Genomic DNA, 20,104 nt, shown 5'->3' on the forward strand with positions numbered 1-20,104 from the left:
ATAATGGCTGGGGTCACCCGTCTTGTAAAGACACCGCCCAGAAGAAGGCAATGGCAAACAGCTTCGGTAGAAAAATTTGCCAAGAGCAATCATGGCCATGAGACCATGATTACTACATCATATAAAAAATGACGATGATGTGGTCTACTTGAAACAAATTGCCCAAAACTTTTTCACTCAAGGAATACCAGATGATGCAGTAAATATTCCAAACACATTTTCACATTCCAAAGACATACAGTTAGGGTTAGTGAGTTGTGGGCATGGTATGGGTGGCACTGGAAGTATGGTGACACTTGCAGGCCGCCCATCACTATTATCGCTCATTTGATTTGATGCCAATGGTGCATTTCACCGCATGTTCTGATGTGTGTGTGGCAAATAAAGCTAATTTTCATCTTTAAATTTATCTTCATTTTGTTGCTAACATCATAAGCAGTAAATGGTTAGTAGCAATAACATTTCAGTGAAGATCTAATCAGCTCTTGAGTATTTGTTGCTTAACTGATCAGATTATATGGAGAAGAGCTTGTGAAACTATGCCATTCCTCCAAGTGGAGATTAATGATCACATAGTGGAGATCACTTCCAGCCTTCAACTGATAACTCATCGATTTCTGGTTGACTTAGATTTCTGCTGAGAATGCAGTTCAAAGTCTTGATTATATACGAACCAGGAATATATGCTGACAGTGAGGTTATGCAGTTTATAATTGGGTTAAATATTAATTTGATAATTGTTTTTAAAGTGTTGAGTTATAACTGTGTCACAACTACGTCCGAGTGTTGACTGATCGTGACTCTTCGTGTCAATTCTTCATTTCACAGGTAGTGCATTTTTACTTACATCCCATTTCTGCAAAAATTATCTTTAAGGGGGAAAATTCTGGGAAATTTTCTTGGCTCCCACTAAAACTTTCCTGGATACTTACTGAGGAAGTGAGGTAACCCATGATTTTTAACAAGGTACACCACTTCTTAGGGGCTGAGCAGGATTTGCTAAATTTATGACCAGTGGTGGGAGATAGGGAGAACACTGTGGGAATTCAAAGAAAACTACGGTAAGTACTGTGCAGGAAAAGGAACAAGTACAGTTTTATGTTTAGCTAGTGTTCAGACAAATTTTTAAATTTAATTTTTGTAGAAAAGATAAAATACTTCAAATGTTAATTGCCGTGCTTTCAGCTGTTTTGATTTTTATTTGTCTTCACTTCTATTGTGAAGGAATATTTTACAGAAGGGAAATGGAATTCCTATGAATTCATTGTGTGGTCCTCATTGGGGTATTTCATTCTAGGATATTGTGTGATGGCTTATTTCAGCCTGTGCTATTCAGTACAGCAGGCATGGAACATAGAACTGTACGACACTGAAATGCGCCCGTCAGACCATGATGTCTGCACAGAGCACAATGCCAGATTAAGCTAAATTACCCTGCCTGCACAAGATCCATCTTCCTCCATTCTCTGCATATACATGCGTCTATCTACCTGCCTCCAGAGCTGGAGCCCCTAACTGCCTTGAGTTCAATGCTGACTGGCAATTCCTATGATGCTGCCAGTGTCAAGCTGTATCCGCCTCTGCTGTTCCTTAAGATTCATCAGCTGCGTGGAGAGGGGCGCCTGCTGCATGGGCAATGGCTTGCTCTCCATACCGCACTGCCCTGCTTCATGTATCACGTAGACAGCTAGGACGCAACATCCATAGTCAACCTTGACCAACGGAGGGCTTACGATCTGCCTCTTAAATGACTCCATCATATCTGCTTCCACTACTGCTCCTAGCATCTTGATCCAGGCACCTACCACTGTAAAAAAAAACCATGTTAAAAAAAATCTTTCGCTGCATAGCTCCTTTAAACTTCCTCCCTCTCACTTTAAATGCATGTTCTCTAGTTAATGACATATCTACCCTGGGAAAAAAGTTTCTGTTTTATAAACAGTTTTATAAACTTCCATCAGATCTATCCTCAGCATCCGAAACTCCAGAGAAAACAACCCATGTTTGTTCTTATAGCTCAGGCAAGAGTCTTTCACACCAGGTTGTTTCACGCTGGGGTGTCTGGTGCTGGTGAATGTCTGCTCGGCTATTTCCTGCCGTGTTTCTCCATGCCAGTGAATTTCATTCTGGGTTATCTCACACTGCACTGTCCAATGCTGGAGTATTTTCTACTCGTCTTATTTGCGTTGAATTGTTTCATTCCAGAGTACTTCCCTCTGTGGTGTTTATTCAAAGTTGTGAGACTGAGAACATGACACCAATAGTAGATAACATTTGGAGGGAAGGAGGATGTTTCCTATAGTGGGGGAGACTAGGACCAGAATACAAAGACATCGCTTTAGAACAGAGAGGAGGAGGAATTTTGTGAGCTGGGGGGTGGTGAGTCTGTGGAATTCATTGTCCTGGATAGTTGTGGAGGCCAAGTCATTGAGTATAGTTAAAGCGGAGGTTGACAGATTTTTGATTAGTCAGGGTGTTAAAGTTTATGGGGAGAAGGAAGAAGAATAGGGTTGAGAGGAATAGTAAATCAGCCATGATGGAATGGTGGAGCAGACTCAATGGGCCAAATGGCCTAATTCTGCTTCTACGAGGGATGATTGATAATTTTGTGGCCTAAGGTAGAAGGAGTCAATTTTAGAAAACCTCGCACATTTAATTTTCAGCATAGTCCCTTCCTACATTTACACACTTAGTCCAGCGGTCGTGGAGCATACGGATCCCTTTTTTGTAGAAGTGGTCCACGGCAGGGGTGATTGGTAAGTTTGTGGCCTAAGGTAGAAGGAGATGTTATTAACTTCAAACTTTCTGCATAATCACTCAAAGAGTTGAACTGCATGTGCATGTAACGAGAGCTGTGGGGGGGAAGGGGTTCTAGAATGACTGGAGTAAACTAGAGGGGGAGTATCATGTGGAGATTAAATAGATGGATTATAGTTATAAATTGGGGCTGTTTCAGGAAATGGAACCAATGTAGGTCACAGACAAAATGCTGGAGGAACTCAGCAGCCCAGGCAGCATCTATGGAAGAAAGTACATTTGACGTTTCAGGCTCTGACCCTTCAGCAGGACTGGAGAGAAACAGCGGAGGAGTAGATTTAAAAGGTTGGGGGAGGGGAGAGAGAAACACAAGGTGATAGGTGAAACCTGAAAGGGGGGGGGATGTAGTAAAGAGCTGGGAAGTTAATTGGTGAAGGAGATATAGGGCTGGAGAACGGGGAATCTGATAGGTGAGGACAGAAGACCATGGAAGAAAGAAAAGGGGGGATGAGCACCAGAGGGAGGCGATGGGTGGGGCAAGGAGATAAGGTGAGAGAGAGAAAAGGGAATGGAGAATGGTCCCACTCGGATATGTCAATCTGTGGCCTCCCCTACTGTCACAATGAGGCCACTATCAGGTTGGAGGTTGTGGGCAGGCAAGGAGATAAGGTGAGAGAGGGAAAAGGGGATGGGGATTGGTGAAGGTGAGGGAGGGGGCATTAAGGGAGGTTCGAGAAATCAATGTTCATGTCATCTGGTTGGACGCTAGCCAGACAGATTATTCTCTTGTTTGCCATTGTAGGTCAATGAGGTTTTGGGTAAATGATGAAAAGTTAAATGAAGGGCCACTCAGTTTTGATAATATTAAATCTCTGGAGTTTACGAAATGGCAGGATGGCCAAGGGAGCTTTGGAATAATTAAGTCTGAAGCAGGATAAATAAGGGATTTGACATTGGGGCAGAGGGAAGAACGTGAATGGAAAACTACTAACAGTAGTTTTTATGTATTGACAGAAGATTAACACGTTCAGCATTCAATTAAGTGACATTACAACAGGGGTATTTAAATACAGTTAACTAAATAGAATTGGAACAATTTACAAGAGGACAAGGGAGGATCTTTGGAAAGCCATCTTACGGGCAAAGTGGCAATTCCAGACTAAATCTGAATTAACAAAGGATGTGGCAGGGCTTGAAAACGATCACCTCTTATAAAGTTAAGTCAACCGACAGAAGCGCCAACAGGGCGTCACTTGCAGATGAGCTCAGTACCTTCTATGCTTGCTTTGATTGCGAAAACCTGGAGGATCCCGATTGATCCTGTGATTTCAGTCTCTGAGGCTGACGTGCAAATGGCCTTCAGGAGGGTGAACCCATGAAAATCATCCGGCCCAGACAGGGTACCTGGCCAAGTACTAAAAACCTGTGCTGATCAACTGGCTGGAGTGTTCACTAAGATCTTTAACCTCTCGCTTCGGCATTCTGAGGTATCTCTAGTTTCAAGTGAGCTTCACTTATATCGGTGCCTCAGAAGTACATGGTGACCTGCCTCAGTGACTATCGTCCAGTAGCACTTACATCCACTGTGATGAAGTGTTTTGAGAGGCTGGTGATGAAACCTATCAACTCCTGCCTGAGAAGTGACTTGGATCTGCTCTGATTTGTCTACTGGAGCAATAGGTCCATAGCTGATGCCATCTCACCGGCTCTTCACTCAACATCTAGACAGCAAAAATGCATATATTATTATGCTCTTTATTGACTACAGCTCAGCATTCAATACCATCATCCCCTCCAAATTAATCAATAAACTTCAACACCTTGGTGTTAATAATTCCTTGTGCAATTGGATCCTCAATCTTCACACTTGCAGAACCCAGTCGTTTTGGATTGGCAGCATCTCCTCCTCAATCTCCATCAGTACAGGTGCACCACAAGGCTGTGTGCTTGGCCCCCTGCTCTACTCACTTTACACTCCACAAATCAAGGTCTCACAAGCAACAATATTACAAGCAGATGATCTTTTTTTTTAAGTTGTTGACGTATGGACGCTAATATAAAATATCCTTGCCTTTCTGCACAATCACTCCTTGGGATCCTTTACACTCGAGTCTGGAGTGTTTTGAGATACTTTATTTAATTTTGGGGCGATTGGCTGCTTTCTTGAACAGCTACATTCCTTCTGATCCATCGGCCATGGTGGAATGGTGAAGCAGACTCGATGGGCTGAACGGCCTAATTTTATTTCTATGCCTGATGGTCATATGATCAAGGATTGTCTTTATTTGCCATATAAACTTACACATATCTGGAATGTAGTGTTTTGGCGCGACTTGCAACAAAAAAAAAGTTCAAAGTACATTTATTATCAAAATATGTATTCATTATACAACCTTGAGATTCACCTCCTTACAGGCAGCCCCAAAACAAAGAAGCTCAAAAGAACCCATTAAAAAAGAATGGTCAAACACTCAATGTGCAGCCAGAAAAAAACAAATTGTGCAAACAACGTAAGCAAGTGAACAGCACCCAGAACAAAAGTGGGTCTACAGACACTAGCCGGGTATCACTGCAGCAGAGCGGACCTGATGCACTATCAATTACTCCAAAAGACCGGAAGTAGAGTAAATACTGAAAGGCTTTTATTAACAGTAAGGCTTAATAAGGCTTTTATTAACAGCATGCTGAGTATCTGCCCTGGACTGTGGAGGAGCAGTGTCACAATCGCCTTTATTCAGGGGTCTGTGGGAGGAGCCACAGGAGCAGTCAGCAGAGGGGCGCGTCCAGGCATGTCCAGACGGGTATACATGGTTTACCACAAGGCCGCACCGTCAGTTCAGCACAGAGCCGAGTAAACAACACGGAGCAGTGAGCAGAACCAGCCTGACCTTCGCCTCTGGTCCCGACACCCTGCCTCTTTGATCTGGCGCAGTGTTTACATCCTCCAAACATCTGGTTGTTCCTCACTCTAGGACCCTCATCTCCATTATTTGCGGTGATCGTTTACCTGAAATTTTACCAGAAAAAGTCTTATTAATAAAGTATTTAGTTATATCCTTTGCTTTGTTTGTCACTGATAAGTAGTCACTGGGTTTCACCAGTGCCATGTTAAACCTTCAACAATTATAAAGAATGAATGAAGGAATGAATAAATAAATAAATAAATAAATAAACAACTATAACTATATATATATATATATAAAAGCTAGAGGTTAAAGTGCAGATATGGAATAAGATGTGTATAAATACATAAATACCAGCATGTACTTACAATGTAACCAGCATTATAAAAAGTGGTTTGAAGTGTTTACAGTGTAGTAACAGGGGTATAGATAGAGGGGTGAGGAGGGGGGGAGGGGTTTACTAGAATGGTTGATCAGATTAACTGCCTGGGAGAAAAACTTTTAGGATGGTGATGAAGGTACCCTTCCAGTAGTGTTCTATTGGGTGTCTCAAGAATAAAACCCAGGCAAGTCAGAATGACCTGTGACTGGCGACCCTTGCCCCTGCTGTTCCTGTTACTCTGTTGGAGGGGGTTAAAGGAGCCAGCACAGGCGCTGCATTTCATTTTGAAGACGACGTGGCCTGCAGTGGAGTCGGAACCAGAACCTGGTTCACTATCACTGACACACAGTATTGTACAAAAGTCCTAGGTGCATGTAAAAGAATTCCGTAAAGCGAAGACACTTAATAAAAAGTTTCTAAATATCAAAAAATTACTCTGTAGAGCAGTAAATGGTAAAAAAAAACAAAATCAAAGCAATATTTCGTGTGATCACCTTTTGCCTTTAAAGTAGTAACACTTCTCTTAGGTACACAGTTGTGCAGTTTTAAAATTGGCTGGTACATTGTTCCAAGCATCTTGGAGAACTTGCTACAGTTCTTCTGCAGACTTTGGTTGTCTCGCTTGCTTCTGTCTCTCCAGGTAATTCCAGACGGCCTCGATGATGTTGAGATCAGGGCTCTGTGGAGGCCATATCATCTAAAACCATATAAAAAAATCTAGGGTGCCTAAGTTTTTTTGCACAGTACTGCATATCATGAAATCTGTTTTACAGTGCAAGAAATATAAAAATTACTACAAAGTACAATATAAATAAATAAATCAATAGTGCAAAAGAGGAATAGTGAGGTACTGTTCATGGACTCGTGGTCTGTTCAGAAATCTGATGGCAGAGGGGAAGAAGCTGTTGCTAAAACATTGCCGGTGGTTCCTCAGCCCCTGTGCCTCCGCCCTGAAGGTAGTAATGAGAAGAGGGCATGTACTGGGTGATGAGGATCCTTAATGAAGGAGGCTGCCTTTTTGAGACACAGCCTTTTGATGATGTTCTCAAAGGGGGGAGGCTCGAGCCCAGGGTGCAGCTGGTGGAGTCGACAGACCTCTGCAGTCGCTTTCGGTGCAGTAACAGATTTAAAAAAATGGATTATGTTTCTTTGTCACAAGTGAATCAAAATATCAAAACATACAGCAAAATGCGTCATATGCGTCAACAACCAACACAGTGCGAAGTTATGCAGGAAGCAGTTCGGAAGTATCGCCATTCTTCCGGCACCAACATTGCATGCTCACAACTCGCTAACTCTAACCCTTATGCCTTTGGACTATGGGAGGAAAGCAGAGCACTCAGAGGAAACCCACACGGTAATGGGGAGAACGCACAAACTCCTTGCAGACAGCGGCGGAATTGAATCGTGGTGCAGTAAAACTTTGCACCAGGAAAACTTTTTATGTGACTTAAAATCCCGATTCAAATTCGAGTCTGGTGCAATCTCACCCAGAAAGCAGCATGGATGGAAATGTGATCCAATATCTGGAGATTAAAAGATGATAAGTAGGACCTTTCTTTCCAGTCCTGATGGAGGGTCTCAGCCCAAAGTGTTGACTGTTCATTTCTCTCCAAAAGTACTGCCAGTCCTGCTGAGTTCTTCCAGCACTCGGCGTGTGTAACTCTGGATTTCCAGCATCTGCAGAGTCTCTTGAGTTTGTACACTCAAGTGGCCACTTTATTAGATGGAGGAGTGGAACTCAGTGTGGCCTTCTGCTGCTGTAGCCCAGCCACTTCAAGTTTGCCTTCCTGTCATCTTGAACCAGTCTGGCCATTTGCCTCCAACCTCTCTCATTAACGAGGTGTTTTCATGCACAGAACTGCCACTCACTGGATGTTTTCTTGTTTTCACACCACATTCTGCAAACTCTGGAGACTGTTGTGTGTGAAAATCCCAGGAGACAGCAGTTTCTGAAATACTCAAACCACCCCATCTGGCACAATAATTGTTCCTGAGCCAAAGTCACTTAGATCACATTTCTTCCCCACTCTGACATATGGTCCGAACAACAACTGCACCTCAGGACCATGTCTGCATGTTTTTATGCATGGAGTTGCTGCCACATGACTGGCTGATTAGATATTTGCATTAATGAGCACGTGTATGGGTGTACTTAATAAAGTGACCACAGAGTGTAAATAAACATGGATATACTGTAGATTGTGTATACAAGTACATTCTGCTCCTATGCCTTATGGTTTTATTATCTGTTCGGATGGCATGTGAACAAAAGCGTTTCACTATATTTCAGTACATGGAACAATAATAAACCTATACTAATACCAAAGTTGCTGGTGAACGCAGCAGGCCAGACAGCATCTCTAGGAAGAGGTACAGTCGACGTTTCAGGCCGAGACTCTTCGTCAGGACTAACTGACTAACTCTTCCTTCAGTTAGTCCTGACGAAGGGTCTCGGCCTCAAATGTCGACTGTACCTCTTCCTAGAGATGCTGCCTGGCCTGCTGCGTTCACCAGCAACTTTGATGTGTGTTGCTTGAATTTCCAGCATCTGCAGAATTCCTGTTGTTTGCCTATACTAATACCAGCATTTTTCAAAAAAGAAACAATTCAGGCTTTTTATCGCAACACACACACACAAACTGCTGGAGGAACTCAGCAGGTCAGACAGCATCTGTGGAAATAAATAAGCAGCCGACGTTTTAGGTTGAGACCCTTAATCAGGACTGGAAAGGAAAGGGGAAGATGCCAGAATAAAAAGATGAGGGGGAAGGAAAGGGAAGGAGTACTAGCTAGAATGTGATTGGTGCGATGATCAGCCACCAGGTGGGAGGCTACCTGGATGGAATTTTTAAACATATTTTTTAATGTTTCTCACAGGCAATGGCTTCCATTAAAATTGAGTGTGTCGTGAAGGACAAGAATAGAATTGGAGAGTGCCCGGTTTGGGAAGAAAAGCATGGTTCCCTTGTCTACATCGACATAACTGGCCAGAAGGTGTGCAGGTGGAATGCTACCACGAAGCAAGTGAAGTCAATCCACCTTGGTAAGCGAGTGAGCTGTCTTCATCTGAAACAAGAGAAAGTCTGCAGATGCTGGAAGTCCAAAACAATACACGCAAAATGCTGGAGGAACTCAGGAGGCCAGGCAGCATCTATGGAAAAGATTAGATTATGAGGACACACAGTCCTCTTTTATTGTCATTTAGTAATGCATTCATTAAGAAATAATACAATGTTCCTCCGGTGTGATATCACAGAAACACAAGACAGACCAAGACTGAAAAACTGACAAAAACCACATAATTATAACATATAGTTACAACAGTGCAAGCAATACTGTAACTTGATGAAAAACAGGCCATGGGCACGGTAAAAAAAGTTCAAAGTCTCTCGAAAGTCCCACATCTCATGCAGACAGGAGGAGGAAGAAAACTCTCCCTGCCATGAGCTTCCAGCACTGCAAACTTGCCGATGCAGCATCCTGGAAGCACCCGACCACAGTCCGACTCTGAGTTGTCTGAAAACTTCGAGCCTCTGACCAGGCCTCCGACACCGAGCACCGAGCACCGAGCACCATCTCAGCCGAGTGCTTCGACCCCAGCCCCGGCCGCCAGCAACAGGCAAAGCCGAGGATTTGGGGCCTTCCCTCCGGAGATTCTCGATCGCACAGTAGCAGCAGCAGCGAACCGGGCATTTCAGAAGTTTCTCCAGATGTTCCTCCGTGCTTCTCACGTCTGTCATCATCAAATCAGAATTGTGCATGGCCGCTATTTAACAAATACAATATCATTTCACCGGAGTGAAAAGAGTAAACAGCTGACGATTTGGGCCAAGACCCTTCATCAGGATTGGGCTGAAATGTCGACTGTACTCTTTTCCATAGATGCTGCCTGGCCTGCTGAGTTCTTCCAGCATTTTGTCTGTGTTGCCTTCATCTGATGCAGTTCCCTTACAATTCCAGTTTTCTTAAGCTTCTCAATAAAATACGCAAAATTCTGCATTTGGGCTTCACCCTCTTGATATCTGTGAGAAATCAGCACTGATGATTAAGAATGAAAGCTGACTTCTTGCTTAGTGCCTGGCAAAATTCCCAATCCTTCAAAAGAAAATTCATTCTGTAGTCTGCATAATGCGTTATTGTGTGTCTCAAACAGTTTCTAGGATGAGGCGTATAACTTCATTTGGGGTGTGGATAAAACTAAGCCACCTGCTGCAAATTAGCGCTGAGATGAGTAATTGATAGATTTGTTGCTGGAAGAAAGTTCAAAGTTCACAGTAAATGTATTATCAAAGTACTTACACATCACCATATAAAACTCTGAGATTCATTTTCTTGTGGGCATTCACAGTAAATACAAGAAACACAATAGAATCAATGAAAGACCGCTCCCTATTGGACAGATAATGACTAATGCGCAAAAGACAACAAACTGAGCAAATACAAAATTAGAGGAAAAAAACTGAAATAATAATAATAAATAAATAAGCAATAAATATCAAGAAAATGAGTTGTAAAGTTGTTGAAAGTGAGTCCATAGGTTGTAGCAGCAGATCAGTGATGGGGTGAGCGAAGTTGAGTAAAGTTATCCTCTCTGGTTCAAGAGCCCAATGGTGGTGGGGAAATGTGTTCCTCATCCTGGTGGTGTGCATGCCGAGGCTCCTGTACTTTTTTTCTGATGGCAGTACTGAGAAGAGAGCCTGACCTGGGTCATGACGGGGGCTTGTGGAAGTTCGTGAAGGTGCCTCTGTGTTTTGCCGGTCAAAACGAACGTAAAAGGAGGAACACACATCAAAGTTGCTGGTGAACGCAGCAGGCCAGGCAGCATCTGTAGGAAGAGGTGCAGTCGACGTTTCAGGCCGAGACCCTTCAGTTAGTCCCGATGAAGGGTCTCGGCCTGAAACGTCGACTGCACCTCTTCCTACAGATGCTGCCTGGCCTGCTGCGTTCACCAGCAACTTTGATGTGTGTTGCTTGAATTTCCAGCATCTGCAGAATTCCTGTTGTAAAAGGAGGAATGTTGATTGGGACTGTGAGATCTGCAAGATCCTGATGATCCTGTGGTTTCCGTCTCCAAGGGTGACGTGACAGCTTCCTTCAGGAAGGTGAACCCATGGAAAGCTTCTAGCCAAGTACTAAAGACCTGTGCTAATCAACTGCTGAAAAGTACAGCAGACTCTAAACTGTATTTATATTTTATTTAGAAATAGAGCACATACCAGGCTCTTCTGGCTCAATGAGCCACACTGCCTGGCAACGCACCCGTTTAACCTTAGTCTAATCACAGGGCAACTTACAATGACCAAGTAACCAACTAACTGGTATGTCTCTGGACTGTGGGAGGAAACCAGAGCACGTGGAGGAGACCCACACGTTCACAGGGAGAATGGGCAAACGCCATACAGACGACGCCAGAATTGAACTCTGAACCCGGAGCGCCCTGAGTTTTAATAGTGTCACGCTAACTGCCACGTTACCATCGATACAGTGAGACATACTGTCAATGAATTGAAATTTTATTTTCATAAAATTTAAAAAATATATTGAATGAGATATAAAGAAAGAAATGTTTACGTAGCAGCTACCCCTGATTCCGTTAATATAGTCGCCAATGCATTGTAGAAAATGAGACCGACGTTACAGGATCCATTGAATTCTGCCAGCTGGCTACTCCAGCCATCTACTGTTGGATCTGAGATGCTACTTAGCTAGAATAGAACTCATTGTCTGCTCAAGATTCTGGCAGCTGCAGTCTCGTATGTCTTCATACAGTGGCTTGCACAGTGGTTTTTTGATGTACTGTGTAAAAGTCTTAAGCACATATATATAGCTAGGGTGCTTAAACCTTTGCACTGAACTGTAATAATTTTGTGATTGCACTATACTGCTGCCACAAAAAAAAACAAATTTCATGACATATGTGAATGATGATAAACCTGATTCTGATGTGGGTCTCTATTGTGGACTGAGAGTGGGAGCGGGGCAGGGAGGGGGGAATTGTGGTTGGGAAAAAGGGAAGCACTAGCAAGACGTTCTGTAGTGATCAATAAACCAACTGTTTGGAATCAAATGACATTGCCTGGTGTTCAGGTCTGGGTGTGTCTGCACCCACGCCACATCCTGCACCTGGTGTTCCATCTCTGCCACCTATCTCACACTCCTCCCACAATGTTCCACCCTCCCCATTCCCAACATCCCTTGCTCCTGTTACTTACCCTCCTCCCACAGTACTCCATCCTTGCCATTCCCAACATCCTTTGCTCCCACCAGATTTACAAACCCGCCTTCTGCTTCACGTTGACAAATACAGTACTGTGCAAAAGTCTTAGGTATCTAAGGAGAGGAATACAATCTGAGACTCCTCGACAGGACTGTTCCGGAAAGGGGCAGAAGCCAGAGTAAGAAGGTGAGAAGGGAAGGAGAATAAACTGGCAGAAGACAGGTAAGTTGCTATTCCTAAGCAGAAGGTGCCTGGGAGACTGAAAGGTCTGAAGATAGACAGGTCACCTGGACCAGTTGGCTACTCCCCAAGGTTCTGAAAGAAGTAGCTGCCAAGATTATGGAAGCATTAATAATGACCTTTCAAGAATCACTAGATTCTAGAATGGTTCCGGAGGACTTGAAAGTTGCAAAATTTTTCCAGAGGACTGGAAAATTTTAGAATGGAGAGAAGCAAAAGAAAAGAAATTATAGGCTAGTTAGCCAGACTTCAGTGGTTGGGAAGATGTTAGAGTCCATTATTAAGGATGAGGTTTCGGTGTACTTGGAGGCACATGATAAATAAAGCCAAAGTCAGCATGATTTCCTTCAGCGGATAATCTTGCCTGACAAATCTGTTGAAATTATTTGAAGAAATGGCAGGCAGGATAGACAAAGGAGAGTTAGTGGATTTTGTTCACTTGGATTTTCATAACGTCTTTGACAAGGTGTCACACATGAGGCTGCCAAATGAGCCAGGAGCGTATGCCGTCACAGGAAAGATATTAGCATGGATAGAAGATCGTCTGACTGGCAGGAGGCAAAGAGTCAGAATAAAGGGGTCCTGTTCCGGTTGGCTACCAGTGACTAGTGGTGTTCCACAGGGATTGGTATTGGGACCGCTTCTTTTCATGTTGTATGTCAATGATTTAGATGCTGGAATTGATGGCTTTGTTGTCCATTCTGCAGATGATACAAAGAAGGGGGGAGGGCCAGGTAGTGTCGAGGAGGCAGGAAGTCTGCAAAAGATTGGGAGAATGGGTAAAGAAGTGGCAGATGGAATATAGTATAAGGACATATACGGTCATGCACTTTGGTTGAAGTAACGAAAGTGCAGACTATCGTATAAATGGGGAAAAAGATCAAAAATCAGAGGTGCAAATGGACTTGGAAGAACTTGAGTGGGAATCCCTAAAGGTTAACTTGCAGATTGAGTCAGTGGTAAGGAAGGCAAATGCAACGTTAGTATTCATTTCAAGAGGACTAGAATGTAAGAGCAAGGATGTAATGCTAAGGCTTTATAAGGCATCGGTCAGACTGCACTTGGAGTATTGTGAGCAGTTTTGGGTCCCTTATCTGAGTAAAGATGTGCTGGCATTGGAGAGGGTCCAGAGGAAGTTCACGAGAGTGGAAGCGTTAATGCGTGAAGAGCATTTGACGGGTCTCGGCCTCTACTTGCTGGAGGTTAGAAGAATGAAAGGGGATCTCATCGAAACCTATGGAATACTGAAAGACCTAGATAGATGTGGAGAGGATGTTTCCTATAGTAGCGGAGTCTAGGACCAGAGGGCACAGTCTCAGAATAGAGGGATGTCCATTTAGAACACAGGTGAGAAGGTAGTTCTTTAGCCAGAGGGCAGCGTATCTGTGGAATTCATTGTCACAGATGGCTATGGAGGCTAAGTCACTGAGTATATTTAAAGTGGAGGCTGGTAGGTTCTTGGTTAGTCAGGTCCTCAAATGTTATGGGGATAAGGCAGGAGAATGGGGTTGAGAGGGATAATAAATCAGTCATAATGGAATAGCGAAGCAGACCCAATGGGCTACGTGGCCGAATTCTGCTCCTATGTCTTAAGGTCTTATGGTGAGACATGAGGGGGAAAAGTGCATGGTGGGATGAAGTGAGTGCTGGGAGGGGGATAGGTGGAAGAGGTAAAAGGTTGAAGAAGGAATCTAATAGGAGAGGATAATGGACCATGGAAGAAGGGAAGGAGAAGAGGAATGAGGGAGAGGTGATAAGCAGGTGAGAAAGGAAGTTGGAGAGGGCAAGCAGAATAGGGAATTGAAGAAGAGAAAGGGGAATGGATGAGTAATTACCGGAGGTTGGAGAGATCAATGTTCATGCCATCATGTTGAAGGCTACCCAGACGGAATATGAGGTGGTGCTTGTCTAAAGTAAGTTTCTTCATGCAATCAGATTGGAGGACTACAGATGCTGGCCTGCCTTGCTGAGGTTCCTCTAGCATTTTGTGTGTGTTGCTCAAAATTTCTAGCAGCTACAGAATCTCTTGTGTTTATGAATCACCTGAAATATCTCAGATGACTATTCTTGTGTACATCTCATCATCTCTGTAGCTTCCCATTGTGACTTAGTCCAATGTTGGACTTGTTCATGTTGTTAAACATAAGCATCTCCACAAACTCTGAAGTAGTTGGTCTGAAGGTTCCCTTCAAATAATGAGGTCCAATCCTATGTGTGAACTTCTGGCAGTTTCTACTCTTAATATTTACTTGATGCTAGCTATCATATTTTGGTTTGGTTGTTCAACCTACCTTCAGTGGCCACTTTATTAGGTACACCTATACATTTACTTGTTAATGCAAATATCTAGTCAGCCAATGATGTGGCAGCATATCAATGTTTAAAAGCATGCAGACATGGTCAAGAAGTTCAGTTGTTGCTCAGACCAGACATCAGAATGGGGGAGAAACATGATCTAAGTGACTTTGACTGTGGAAAGATTGTTTGTGCCAGACGGGGTGGTTGGAGTATCTTGGAAACTGCTGATCTCCTGGGATTTTCACGCACAACAGTCTCTGGAGTTTACAGCGATAAATGAAAAACTGAGTGAGCAGCAGTTTTGTGGGTGAAATCGCCTTGTTAATGAGAGAGGTCGGAGTACAATGGCCAGACTGATTCAAGCTGACAGAAAGGTGGCAGTAACTCAATAACCACACGTTAACAACAGTGGTGGGTAGAAGAGCACGTTGGAAGACACAACATGTCAAAACTGGAAGTGAATGGGCTACAGCAGATGATGACCATGAACATTTACTCAGAGGCTACTTTATTTGGTTCAGGAGGTACCTAATAAAATGGCCACTGACTGTCTACCAGATCAGTCTGGTAATGAATCTGATTTACTCCTTAGTTATATATAAGTACTTTGGGCTCTCACTGGTCTGAAGTTGCTGAATCTCTTTGGACGGTGAGCTACATTAATGAACTGTCCGTGCTTATCAACCCACAGATGCCCCTGTTGGATCAGTAGCTCCTCGGAAATCAGGAGGATATGTTCTGGCAGTGGGAAGAAGATTTGCCTTTCTGGATTGGGAAAAGGAAACTGTTACTGATATTGCCTCAATTGACCAAGATAAACCAAACAACAGATTTAACGATGGAAAAGTCGATCCAGCTGGACGCTTCTGTGCAGGTTTGTTGGTATGAATTAACTCTGGGCATTTTGCCATTGTCTTCTTCTGGGCAACGTCTTTACAAGATGGGTGACAATTATCAATACTCTTCAGAGATTGCCTGCCTAGTGTCAGTGGTCGCATAACCAGGACCAGTGGCTCATATGACCATCCGCCATCTGTACCGTGGCTCCACGTGACCCTGATTGGCGGGGGGGGGGTGGTGCTAAGCAGGTGCTACACCTTGCCCAGGGAAACCTACAGGCTAGTGGAGGGAAGGAGTGCATTGCTCCTCCTTTGATAGAGATGGGGCTCCACCCCGCCACCCAAATATAGACTAACAGAAACATACTGTGTCTACCATTCTATCTTTGTCGTAGAGCACTACAGCACAGAAACAGGCCCTTGGTCCATCTAGTCCATGCTGAATGATTATTCTCCCTTGTCCCAGTGAATTTCATCTGAGCCAAAGACCTCCATTTCCCTCCTATCCATGTACTCACCCAAACTTCTCTTAAATGCTGAAATTTAAGCAGAGTGCTTTAAAATTTAAAGCAGAGATCGATAGGTTCTTGACTAGTAAGGGCATGGAAGGCCAAGGATTAGGAAACATTTAAAAACCAACAGAAGGCAGCTATAAAGCCATAACGAGAGAAAAGATGTAATATGAAGGTAAGCTAGCCAATAATATAAAAGAGGATCCAAAAGTCCTTTCTGATATATTAAGAGTGAGAGATGAGATTGAACATTGGAAGACTGGAAAATGATGCTGGAAAGGTAGTGCTGCGAGACAAGGAAATGGCAGATAAACTCAATAAGTATTTGGCATCAGTCTTCTCTGTGGAAGACACCAGCAGTATTGCAGAAATGCAAGAGTTTCAGGGAGCAGAAATGATGGTCATTGCTGTTACTGAGGAGAAGGTGGTTGGGAAGCAGAAAGGTCTGAAGATAGAGAAGATGTCTGGACCAGATGGACCACACCCCCAGGTTCTGAAAGATGTCTGGACCAGATGGACCACACCCCCAGGTTCTGAAAGAGGTGGCTGAAGAGATTGTGGAGGGTTAATAATGATCTTTCAAGAATCACTAGGTTCTGGAGGACTGGAAAATTGCAAATATCATGAGGATTTTCCGATAGTGGGAGAGTCTAGAAGAGAGGACTCAGCCTCAGAATAGAGAGACATTCATTTAGAACAGAGATGAGGGAAAATTTCTTCAGCCAGGGGGTGGTGAGTTAGTGGAATTCATTGAACCGATGGCTGTGCAGGCCAAGTTATTGGGTATAATTGAGGTAGAGGTTGACAGGTTTGTTGATTAATTAGGGCATCAAAGCTTATGGGGAGAAGGTCGGAAAATGGGATTGCGAGGGATAATAAATGAGCCAATGTAGAATGGTGGAGCGGACATGATGAGGCAAAATGGCCTAATTGTGCTCCAATACCTTATGGTCCAAATCAAATCTGCATCCATCACTCCTGCTGGCCTCTAATTCCACACCCTCACCAACCTCTGAGTGAAGAAGTTCCCCTTAAGTATTTCACCTTTCCCCATTAACCCATGACCTCTAGTTCCAGTCTCACCAGCACTTAATTTGGATAGGTACATGGATGAGAGGGGAATGGTCCAGCTGAAGGTGAAGGGACTAGGCAGATTAATAGTCCGGCATGGACTAGATGGGCCAAAGGGCGTGTTTCTGTGCTGTAGTGCTCTATGACCCTATTTGGCTTCTTGTCACTAGAGATCAGATGTATTTTTTATCTCTCACTCTATAAATGTAATCTCCCCTCTTTGTAGTTAGCAGACGTACATCTAATAGAAGCTATTAGGATACTAAAGTGGCTAATATCTCGAGGACTAAAGCTGGGTTTTGGCACAGGGACCATGGCAATGGAGACTCGTCCAGCTGAAGTGGAGAGACACCAGGGATCAGTGTACTCTCTGCAGGCCGACCATTCCGTGGTCAAGCACTTTGACCAGGTGGACATTTCCAATGGTTTAGACTGGTCGCTGGATCACAAGGTCTTCTATTATATCGACAGCCTGTCTTTTAAAGTGGATGCGTTTGACTATGACCTGCAATCAGGAAAAATATGTGAGTATAACGTATATTCTTTAAATGTCTGGTAACGAGTCCCTCTGTGTTAACATGTATATTCTTTCTTAAAAGGATTTACAGTACTTTATACTTTATTGTCACCAAACAATTGGTACTACAACGTACAATCATCACAGCGATATTTGATTCTGCGCTTCCCACTCCCTGGATTACAAATATTAAATATTAAAAATAGTAAAAACTAGTAAATATTAAAAATTTTAATTATAAATCATAAATAGAAAATAGAAAATTGGGAAGTAAGGTAGTGCAAAAAAACCAAGAGGCAGGTCCGGATATTTGGAGGGTACGGCCCAGATCTGGGTCAGGATCCATTCAGCAGCCTTATCACAGTTGGAAAGAAGCTGTTCCCAAATCTGGCCGTACGAGTCTTCGAGCTCCTGAGCCTTCTCCCAGAGGGAAGAGGGACGAAAAGTATGTTGGCTGGGTGGGTCGTGTCCTTGATTATCCTGGCAGCGCTGCTCCGACAGTGTGCGGTGTAAAGTGAGTCCACGGACGGAAGATTGGTTTCTGTGATGTGCTGGGCCGTGTTCACGATCTTCTGTATCTTCTTCCGATCTTGGACAGGACAACTTCCATACCAGGTTGTGATGCACCCTAGAAGAATGCTTTCTACAGTGCATCTATAAAAATTAGTGAGGGTTTTAGGGGACAGGCCAAATTTCTTGTATTGCCAGTATTGCCTCCTCTCTTGCTTTAAGTAAGGTTTTGCATGTCTGAGTGCTGATTGTAATTTCAGGACATTCCTAGAGCTTTTCAGCCAATGAAATGCAGATGAACAGCAATATTTTGAGCACAACAAGCTCCCAACAGCAGATACAAGATAATGACCAAACCATATAGATTTGTAGTGATGACTGAGAAATGAATATTGACTTGGACTGTCAACACAGACATTGTGGGCTGAAGGGCGTGTTCCATTCCATGTTCTAGGATTCAGGGAAGGACCTCCCACCCCTGTATTAACATAGAGCATATCTAGAAATGATTAACAGTGAACGGTTGTGAAGCAGCGAGTGCAATTGCCTTACAGCACCAGTGATCACCAATCAGGAGGCAAGTGAGGCTCCACTTCCCCCCCCCCCCACCATCTTAACTGAATTTTACAGGAGAACCATTGAGCGCATCCTGGCAAGTTGCATCTCCATCTGGTATGGGAGAGCAGAGCATTGGAGTGGAAGTCCCTACAAAAGACTACGAGAACAGCTGAGGATCGTAGAGGTCTCCCTCCCAACCACTGGGGACATTTATCAGGAACAGCACACCCACAGGGCCCTTAGTACTGTCAAGGATCCCACCCATCCATCTAGCATCCTCTCTGACTTTCTACCATCAGGCGGGACACTCCCATGCATAAAGAACGGCCAGGATGGGAAACAGCTCCTTCCCTCAAGGCATTAGGCTTCTGAACGCCCTGCCACATTGGATTTGAAGTGTCACCGGTCTATTAGTTCTGAAACCTATAATATCTAATTTAGACCATAAGATTTAGGAGCAGAATTCGGCCCTTTGGCCCATCAAATCTACTCCGCCATTTCATCACGCCTGATCCAATTTTCCTCTCAGCCCCAATCTCCCGCCTTCTCCCCATATACCTTCATGCCCTGACCAGTCAAGAATCTATCAACCTCTGCCTTAAATATACATAAAGACTTGGCCCCCACAGCTACTAGTGGCAAACAATTCCACAGATTCACCACTCACTGGCTAAAGAAATTCCTCCTCATCTCCGTTTTAAAAGGACACCTCTATTCTGAGGCTGTGTCCTCTGGTCTTAGACTCTCCTACCATAGGAAACATCCTCTCCACAACCACTCTATCAAGGCCTTTCTCCATTCCATAGGTTTCAATGAGGTCCCCTCATGCTTCTGAATTCCAGTGAATACAAGCCCAGAGCCATCAAATGCTCTTCATATAACAAGCCATTCAATCCTGGAATCATTTTTGTGAACCTCCTTTGAACCCTCCCTAGTTTCAGCACATTCTTTCGAAGATGAGGAACCCAAAACTGTTCGCAATATACTAAGTGAGGCCCCACCAGTGCTTTATAAACTCTCAACATTACATCCTGGCTTTTATATTCTAGTCCTCTTGAAATGAATGCTAACATTGCATTTACCTTCCTCACCACAGACTCAATCTGCAAATTAACATGAAGGCAATCCTGCACAAGGACTCCCAAGCCCCATTGCATCTCAGTCTTTCATACTTTTTCTCCATTTAGAAAATAGTCAACCCTTTCATTGCTACCAAAGTGCATGACCATACACTTCCCGATACTGTATTCCATCTGCCATTTCTTTGCCCATTCTCCTAAGCTGTATTCTGTAGCCT

General features: G+C 43.7%; 1 protein-coding gene across 1 annotated transcript in view; it reads left to right on the top strand.

Moving 5' to 3' along the window:
• Window positions 1-753: 753 nt before the first annotated feature.
• LOC134349081 (regucalcin-like) overlaps window positions 754-20,104 on the top strand; it is a 29,526-nt gene continuing 10,175 nt past the window's right edge. The window contains exons 1-4 of the mRNA XM_063052935.1: window positions 754-828; window positions 8,923-9,088; window positions 15,492-15,674; window positions 17,531-17,746. Coding sequence (XP_062909005.1) covers window positions 8,926-9,088; window positions 15,492-15,674; window positions 17,531-17,746 — 562 coding nt within the window. The 5' untranslated portion in view covers window positions 754-828; window positions 8,923-8,925. The remainder of the gene's footprint in view (window positions 829-8,922; window positions 9,089-15,491; window positions 15,675-17,530; window positions 17,747-20,104) is intronic.

The sequence above is a fragment of the Mobula hypostoma genome, chromosome 7 (assembly GCF_963921235.1).
Source record: "Mobula hypostoma chromosome 7, sMobHyp1.1, whole genome shotgun sequence".
NCBI classification, from domain to species: Eukaryota; Metazoa; Chordata; class Chondrichthyes; order Myliobatiformes; family Myliobatidae; genus Mobula; species Mobula hypostoma.